The sequence below is a fragment of the Dictyostelium purpureum genome (assembly GCF_000190715.1).
Source record: "Dictyostelium purpureum unplaced genomic scaffold DICPUscaffold_174, whole genome shotgun sequence".
In the NCBI taxonomy this organism is placed as follows: Eukaryota; Evosea; class Eumycetozoa; order Dictyosteliales; family Dictyosteliaceae; genus Dictyostelium; species Dictyostelium purpureum.
Genome location: NW_003519511.1, coordinates 53,643 through 63,784, shown reverse-complemented (window position 1 = coordinate 63,784; position 10,142 = coordinate 53,643). Strand labels below are relative to the sequence as shown.

Sequence of the window (10,142 nt, the reverse complement as noted above, 5' to 3'; positions counted from 1 at the left end):
ATATATATTAGAACATAATAGAGAAACAATTAATAAATCAAATTTTGCAGATGGGGCTGATGAAAATGATGATAGTGTTATGGATAATGATGAAATTGATAGATATGGGGAATGAATTGTAAACATACATTAAAAAAAAAAAAAAAAAAAAAAAAATTTATTATTATAAAATAAAAATTTATTAAATTTATAAATAAACACATCAAAAAATCTTTCTTCTTATATTAATTATGTTGTATTTTTTAATAAATTCACTAAAATGAGAAAAAAAATACATGAAAAAAAATTAAAATTGTTACCATAAAACCCCACACAAAAAAAAAAAAAAAATTATTTTTCGATAACTTCATTTATTTTGGTTTTATTATATTTTCTTTTATCTTTATTTTGTATTTTATTATTATTATAATTAATTACATTTAGTTTATAATACATTTTGTTTAGTAATTAATTCATTATATTAGAGTTCTTAAATATAACAACAGTTATATTACAAAAAAATGTAATAAAGTGCACTATGCACAAATAAGGCGTGAGGTGACCAACTTAGCAAAAGGGAAATTTCTTAATTTATACTATTAATTTGAACTCCTACTTTAAATGTTCAAACCTTATGGGGGTCTTATACTACAAATGTAATGAAACAGTATCAACATCTTTAAGGTGATTTTTATTATTAACAATCCTAAAATAGCAATAATTAATTTTATAATAATATTCTTAAAATAGTAATAATTAGTTTTATAATAATATCTCTTAAAATAGTAATAATTAGTTTTATAATAAATAACTCTTAATATAGTAATAATCTTCCATAAATAATATATTTAGTTGAAAATGTCACATGTTTAACATATATATACATTCATGTCAACTTGTTTATGACACTATAAATACTCCAGTAATAATTCTTTATTAAACATTATTATCATCTTTTAACTTCTAATAACAATAACAATAAATAATATTTAATAATTAAAATACTTAAATAAAGGTTTCTTTACTATATTTCTTTATTAACTTAATAGGGGGGTCATTTCATTACATTTGGCGACAGCTCGGCAGAACCTAAAGGAATTAAAAGGGAAGGGATAAATATAGAAATAATAATTAGAGATATAAAAATAAAAAATAAAATTATAAAAAAAAAGTTAATAAAATTAAATTTAAATTTTTACAAACACACACCCCAGTTTAAAAGTATATAATAGAATAAATATTTAAGAAATAATATAGTTTTGTGTTTTCTCGAGTTATAGTTTTATAAAATCTATAAAAAAAAAAAAAAAATAAATTAATTAATAATAAAATAAAATAAAATTAAAATAATGTTTAAAAACACAACAGTTAATAAAGATAGTAGTAAACCTTTAAAAAATAATAGTAGTGAAAGTAGTAGCAGTAGTAATAAAATAACGCCAACAAATAATTTAAGTAATAATGATAATAGTCCATCATGATGGTTCAAAATTTAATACATCAGGTTTAGGAAGAAGTGATGAATTTAAAGAATATTTGTTAAAAGAGATAGCCATCCTCAAATTAGAAAACGATAGATATAGAAATCAAAGTTTTGGGTATGAAAGAAAAAGAAAACCATTGTCAGAAGATGCAAAATTTGTAGGAAGTTTTTCAATGGGTTTTGAAAAAACATGGGATTTATTCGAATTCCAATTTAGATATCATTTTGGTCCACGTTTTGATAATTCAGATTTAATTTCAAGTTTAAAAGGTGACGCATTAATTTATTTACAAAGAACAGATCCAAATGGAAATAAGACCGCAGAAGAGAATTTAGTACAGTTGAGAAAACATTATCAAGATCTCCCTACTACATTATTACTTAAATTTAGTGAATTTACCAGGACGGGCAAATTCGAATCATTAGAACGTTTATTATTAGTCTTCGATACAGTTCGTACGAGAGCAAAATTATCAGATGATGCTGCAATAGTCACTCTTAAGACAGCCCTGGGTATGAATTTCTCAAAAGCTTTAATGGTAGATATTTCAGATTTAGAAGGTTATACATCATTTCAGAAATTTAGTGAAAAAATCGTTCGTCTCGAAAAGAATTATCAATTAACAATGGGTAAATCTCTTTATTTACGCCAAGATGAAATTCAAGGTGTATTTGGTGCCAGTGTTTCAAGTTCAGGATTAACTCCAGTAGTCAGTAATGAAGTAACAGTAATAGATGTCAATAGAAATAGTGGGGTTAGATGTTTTAATTGTGGTAATCCAAATCATTTAGCTAGAGAATGTAGAGAAAAGTATAATAATAGTAATAGAAGAGATAATTATCAGTCAAAGTATAACAATTATAATAATTATTCAAAATTCAATAGAAATAATCAGACAAAATATAATAATTATAATAGATTCAGTAATAATAGATCAAATAATGGTAACAATAACTATAGATCAAATAATGGTAACAATAGAAATAATTCAACAAATAATTACAAAAGAAATAACACAAGTAATAATTCATCAACTCTTAGTAGTGTTAATAATATAAGTAAAAAGGATAACATATGTGCAAATCTTATGTTTAATGGCATTCCAGTCAGAGTTTTAATAGATACAGGTGCAAGTATCTCATGTATGAGACAGTCATTAGTTGAAAAGTTGCATATTCCAGTTCGTTCAAGTATAAAGAAAGTTACAAGTGCAAGCAATCATTCAATGGCATCTCAAGGTGAAGCCGTATGCCAAGTCAGAATGAGAAATAAAATAAAATCATATATTAATTTCGAAATTTTTAAAGATCAAGACATTTCAGCCTCTTGTATTCTGGGTTTAGATGCTTTAAGATCTCTCAAATTAGATCCAATAGTTACAAAAATGAAATTATATTCATTTAAGCATAATCAATATGTTCCAATGTATTCTTATACAGAACAATCAGTTCAAGCAATTGCAAAGACTCCAGCAAGTAATAAATCAAGTGAGAATGCTACATTCAATCAAGACTTATTTGACTCACTTATTATTCCACCAGATCAAATTTATAGTGTAAATCGTTTACACGTCGAACCAACAGTCTTACATTTTGAGCCAGTTCAAGAACCATCATTAAATAAAGTCGACTCATCATTGGTAAATAATAAATTATTTAATAATCAATCTTCAAAAACAAATAATAATATTCAATCACATTCAAAAGATAGCAATAATAATAATATTCAAACATCATCAACTCATAATAATAATAGTAATAAAGATAATCAACAATCACCATTAGATAATAATAATAATCATAATGATAATAACAAAAGTAGAAATAATAATAATAAAAGTAAAGTTAAGGATATTGTAAAATTTAATAAATATAGTATAGAATTATTAGAAAAGATCGATTTTAGTCCACAGCCATATCAAAAAGAAATAGTAACACTTCCAAGACCAGATATAGATTTTAAAGTAGCTCAAGATAGTTCAATTATTTTAACACCTCAACAAGCAAAATTCGTTCAATTAAAGAAAAATTATACAGAGATTATTCCAGAAAAGTTAAAGAAAGAAAGTCTAGCAAAAGAAATATATCATAGTATCCCATTCATAGACGGTACAGAAGAATCAAAACTTCATCAAGCACCATATCCAGTTTCAGCTGTTATTAATTATCATTTAATAAGTAACTTCCGTAAGAAAAATAAAGTAACGAAGAAGATGGGTACTCAAAGGTTAAAACAAAGCAAAGTTAGAACAAAATTAGTTAATAGGGTTATATTTTCAGCCATAGATTTATTCAAAGATTATTACCAAATTCCAATTAGTAAAAAAGACATGTATAAAACAGCCAGTGTCACTTATCGAAGTTTTTATGTTCATTTGGTGAAGCCATTCAGCCTATGTAATGCTCCAGCTCTTTTTAAAGGGGGAGATATGTAATGAAACAGTATCAACATCTTTAAGGTGATTTTTATTATTAACAATCCTAAAATAGCAATAATTAATTTTATAATAATATTCTTAAAATAGTAATAATTAGTTTTATAATAATATCTCTTAAAATAGTAATAATTAGTTTTATAATAAATAACTCTTAATATAGTAATAATCTTCCATAAATAATATATTTAGTTGAAAATGTCACATGTTTAACATATATATACATTCATGTCAACTTGTTTATGACACTATAAATACTCCAGTAATAATTCTTTATTAAACATTATTATCATCTTTTAACTTCTAATAACAATAACAATAAATAATATTTAATAATTAAAATACTTAAATAAAGGTTTCTTTACTATATTTCTTTATTAACTTAATAGGGGGTCATTTCATTACACAAATGTAATAAAGTGCACTATGCACAAATAAGGCGTGAGGTGACCAACTTAGCAAAAGGGAAATTTCTTAATTTATACTATTAATTTGAACTCCTACTTTATATGTTCAAACCTTATGGGGGTCATATACTACACAAAATGTAGTATAACTGCCCCGCCGGACGACCCCTATTTATACTGTTCTCTATCGCCATAATCGCGCCATCATTCCACGTGTACCACAGCCAGATATTTATTAAGATAATTATTAATTCAAAGAATCCTTTATTATAGATATTTATTTATCCAAGATATCTTTTATTATAATAGATATTTATTTATTCAAAGAATCATATAATAATCATTTTTAACCGACTATTCTATAAACAGTATAAATAGCTTAAATTCATAATCATTTTCTTTAGAGGTTTATTTTCATTACTTAATAAAATATAATTTATTACTTTTTATATCTAATATTTACTTTTGTATTTAGTTTACTTTATATTTATATTTAATCACTTTTACTACTATAGTACATTTATAACATTTTGGCGACAGCTCATTAGAATCTGCTTTGCATTTTATTTTTTTTTAGGGGAAGAGATATAGGTTATTATATCAATATTAATTTTTAGTTATTTGTTTCGTGATTAAGATATTTTATTTGTTTATTTAAGTTAGATAAGTTTGTGTTAACCCCAGTTTTATTTATAATATTTTAGTAATAATAATAGTAGTTTTATTTTTAATTTTTAATTTGTTTTAATAGTTTTTAGAAGTGTGCCAAACCTCCACACTTAATATTTTACAATGGATAATCCAACAAATAATAATAATAATAATAATAATAATAATAATAATAATAATAATAATAATAATAATAATAATAATAATAATAATAATAATAATGTTCGAGCTACAACAGAAACCACGAATGCCATCCCAAAACCTACTGGTATCATTCCTCCATCACAAAAGAAAGCTGCTGCTACACCTCCATCTGCCACTAGAGTCGTTAGCAGAAACCCAATAGGAACTAGTACTAATTTATTAACAAATCTTAAGTTAAAGGAACAAGAACTTAAGATGATGGAATTAATGAATAACCAAATGCAAATTTTGAAGGAATTAAGTTTCCAACCACACCGTGTCCCATTCCCAGAAGAATCAAAATTTGACGGAACCAACAGAGCCGAATTTGACAAAAATTGGGATTTGTTTGAATTCTTATTCAGACATCATTTTGTCAGACCAACCAGTGCTAATTTACTTTCAAGTCTTCGTGGTAGTGCAATCGATAGGTTAAGAACTATTGATCCACTTAATACCAAATCGGTTGAAGAAAATATTATGGCCTTAAGAACCTACTATCAGGATAGCCCTAGCATCGTTCTTGATAGATTTTCTACTTACTCCAGAGAAAACAAATTCAAGTCACTTGAAACCCTGTTACTTGTATTTGACATAGTTAAAAGAAGGAGTCAACTACCTGATGACGCCGCTATTTCTTTCTTAGGTCAGGCACTTGGTTGTAACTTGAAAGAATATTTAAGCTTAAGATGCAGAAAAGGCATCACCTACGACGAATACCTCGACGAAGTTAGACATCTCGAAATTGCGTATACCGAATCCAAGGGTACATCGCTCTACTTAATTAAGGAACCAATCAATGGAATATTTGGTGATTACAAGTCTCCTAACTTCTCCTTAGCCAATGCTAATAACCCAACCTTTAATGTTGCTGGTGTAAGCGAGGGTATTCAAAACAAGTCCGTTGTGTGCTATAGTTGCGGACTAAAAGGACACTATAGCAATGAATGTCGTAATAGAGATAAGTATCCACAAAGAAATAATAATAATTTTAATAATAATAATCACATAAATAATAATAATTATAGAAATAACAATAACCATAGACATAACAACAATAATAATTATAGAAATAATTATAATAATAATAATAATCGTTCAGATAGAAATAATAATAATAATCGAGGATCAGGTCAAAATAATAATAATCGTAATAATAATAATTATAATAATCATAGAAATAATAGATTTGTTAATAATATTCAAAATTTTGATGACGAAACTAATGATAATATTAAAAATGGATATTTAGGTAGTGATGTAGATGTTCAGCCTATCAACACTATTACTAGTGTTGCTGGAGATAATAATGTGTGTGCTAACCTTAAGATCAACAACAAAGGTGTCAGAGTTCTTGTAGATACTGGAGCTAGTATATCTTGTATTAGAGAATCACTTGCAAAAACCCTCAATCTTTCAATTAATCCCAGTAAAACCATGATCAAATCTGCAAGTAATCATAGGCTTCTTCCTGTTGGTAAAACTCTCTGTACTCTTTCGTTTGGTCCTGTTTCCGAACAAGTTGAATTCGAAGTCTTCAAGGATGCTGATATTTCTATGTCATGTATTGTTGGTTTAAACGGTCTAAGAGCTATTTGTGCTGATCCTATTATTTCAAAAGGTAAATTAATCTGTAGTAAAGCTGATTGCTACGTTCCTCTATACTCATACACTGAACCCGTTACCACGTTTAACACCAATTCTACCCCCATCCCATCCAATTCAACCCCAGCTAACGTTCTCACTTATCAGACTTTAATGCTTGAATCTGATAATGATTGTTTTAGAATTAATACCATTATGCCAATCGTTAGCTCCGAAAGCACATTATTATTACCATCACACGCTAGTTATCCTTCGTCATTAATTCAATCCTCCCTCGATTCCGGTACATTATCAATAATATCAACCAATCATAACAATAATAATAATAACATCAACCTTTATAATAATAATATCATCACCAATAATATTAGTAATAACCCCAATTCAAAACCTGCATCCATCAACTTATTAGAACAATTAGTAACCAGTCAAGATCATCCATCAACTCCAAAACCAGTCACTCAACCTCCATTAATTACTCCACCTTATCAATCCACTGAAGACGGATCAATTATTCTAACAATTGAACAGAAATCTAGACTAGAAAACTTAATGAAGGAGTATGCTGATATAATGCCAGAGAAATTAGAGCACGCAGGAAAAGCTCATGGTGTCGTTCACGAAATCCCATTTATCGCTGGTACCAATGAAGAAAAACTTCATCAAGAACCATATCCAACTTCACCAAAACAAAAAGAAATTATGGATGAAAAGATTGCCGAACAAATTGCCGCTGGTGTTCTAGTCCCGGTCGAATATGCTAAGATTTGCTCTCCGTGCCAAGTGGTTCAACAATTTGATCCAGTTACAAATACAGTTTCATGGAGATTCGTTGGTGATTTTCGTAAGGTAAATCAAGTTACTGAAAAGATGGGTACTCGTCTGCCCAAGCAAGATGAAATAAGGGCATCTCTCGCAAACAATATGGTTTTCTCTACTGTAGATTTATTCAAAGGTTATTATCAATTTCCAATCCATAAAAGTGATCAGTATAAAACCGTTATCGTCAACTATCGTGGATATTATATGTATTTGGCCATGCCATTCGGATTGTGTAACGCTCCTGCAACATTTCAAAATCATATGAACAAAATATTTGGGAAGTATCTTAGAAAATTTGTTATTGTTTATATCGACGACATTATCATTTTTAGTAAATCAATAGACGAACATTTCGATCACTTAGAATCAGTTTTTAAATGTATTAGACAATACAATCTTAAATTAAATATTAACAAATGTCGCTTTCTTAAAAGTAAAATTAAATTTCTAGGTCTTCTAGTCTCATTCAATGGTCTTTCCTACGATGTATTAAGGTTCAAACGATTTAAAGATATGCCACCACCAACTAATACGAAGGAATTGTCAAAACTTCTTGGTGCTTGGAATTACTTTAGAGACTTTATCCCTAATTATTCGTCGTTAGTAGCTGGATTCTACCAGTTATTAAAGAAAGGCAACCAATTCAACTGGACTAATGAATTAGAAGCCCAAAGAATCCATCTCTTGGAACTTTTATCCCAACCTCACTCGCTTGCTTTGCCCAATGATTATGGTGAACTCACCATAGAAACGGATGCCTCAGGTATAGGTATCGCCGCCGTCCTTCTTCAAGATGGTAAACCTGTTTTGAACTTTAGTCAATTATTACCTCCTCGTGTTAAAGAAATTCCTACAATAGAAAGAGAAGCAAAAGCCGTTATCGCAAGTCTAATTTATTTTCATCCATACATTTATGGAAAAGAAGTCACAATTTTCACAGATCATAAACCTCTTGAAGCTGCTAACAAAATACCACAAACTAATAGAACTTTAATTAAATTATCTTACATTCTTACTGATTATAGGGCACAGATCGTTTACAAGCCAGGTAAACTTAATTATTTAGCTGATGCTATGTCCAGATACCCAGATTTAGATCGTGAAGAGATACCAGACGATCAAGTTTATGTTAATGTGGTAAATAACATTCGCCTGTCACAAAACAATTTTGAAACTGCAAATTTTATTATTAACTCATTAGGTGCTGCTAGTGCATCTACAACAAATAGTACTAATGTGATCAAACCATTCATTTTTAGTAAACTTAAAATTATTTCAGAAATTAAAGCTGACCCTTTTTACGGCCCAATTTACTCGTATCTCGTCCAAGGTGAATTACCCTTTGACTCTGAAGAAGCTCGAAAGATTTTAATTGAAAGTGAATTCTATGATATAGTTGAAGATATCATGGTAAAAGGTTTTAAACATCCTTTAGCAAAAAAGTCATCTGATTTGTCCAATTTACTTATCGTTATTCCAACATCTTTAAAACCAATTATCCTTCAAATCTTTCATGATGATACTTTTGCAGGTGGTCATTATGGTGTATTCAAGACCCTAGAAAAGCTTAAGGAAAGGTACTATTGGAACGGCATGAACAAGGATGTCGTTAGCTACATTGCCTCTTGTCCAACTTGTATTAGCGCTAAACGTCGTTTTGGTCCAATCCCTGGTTATCTTATGCCATTACCTTATGCCGAATACCCATTCCACACTGTCGGTATGGACTTTTTAACTGTCACTAAGAATTATGAAACTATTAATATTTTGGTAATTATCGATTATTTTACCAAATGGCCCGAAGCTTTTATTACTCCAGATCAATCTGCTAAGAACGTTGCAAGTATTTTGTTTTTCCAAATCTTTCTTAAATTTGGTGCTCCAAAGAAATTAATTACTGATCGTGGTGCTAACTTTCTTTCTCAAGTCATTACCGAAATCAATCACTTTTTCAGAGTTAGTAAAGTCTCAACTGCTGCTTATCATCCTCAAACTGATGGTGAAGCTGAAAAATTTAATTCAACTCTTTTACAATTGCTTAGATGCTACTGTGACGAAAATAATGTCCAAGACTTACCCTTAATGTTAAGCATTGTCCTATTCAACTATAGAATCACCCCTCATCCCTCAACTGGTTTCTCACCTTTTTACTTATTATTTGGCCGTTCTGCAACTACTCCTGTCGATATCCCTTTCAGAAATATTCAAACTGCTGGTGGTCCATCTATCGCTGTTGACATCGATCCCTCTAATTATGCCGCTGAACTCAAATCCAAATTCACACATATTGCTCAGTTTGTCAAAAGAAACGTTCAACAAGCTAAAGAAAATCAAGCCAATTATTACAATCAATCCCGTGCTCAACCTGCCTTCAATGTTGGTGACTATGTCTTTGTCAGAATCCCTTTCGATAAAAACTCTCCAGTCCCAGACAAGCTTCGTAAACCATATGCTGGTCCTTATAAAATTATTGCTAAGGTCAACGACAATAATTTTACCATTCAAATGGATTCCAATCATCACCCAAATATCAACGTAGACCGTCTCAAGCCAGTACCA

The 10,142-nt window shown here is 29.0% G+C and overlaps 1 protein-coding gene across 1 annotated transcript; it reads left to right on the top strand.

Annotated features, from left to right (window-relative positions):
* Nucleotides 1–1,328: 1,328 nt before the first annotated feature.
* On the top strand, nt 1,329–4,110 carry DICPUDRAFT_80198 (uncharacterized protein; the record flags this gene model as incomplete). Its single annotated transcript, XM_003289380.1, has 4 exons — nt 1,329–1,434; nt 1,484–2,434; nt 3,047–3,618; nt 4,090–4,110. 4 exons carry the CDS (start codon nt 1,329–1,331, stop codon nt 4,108–4,110), a joined length of 1,650 nt encoding a protein of 549 aa, XP_003289428.1.
* Between the last annotated feature and the right edge of the window lie 6,032 nt (nt 4,111–10,142).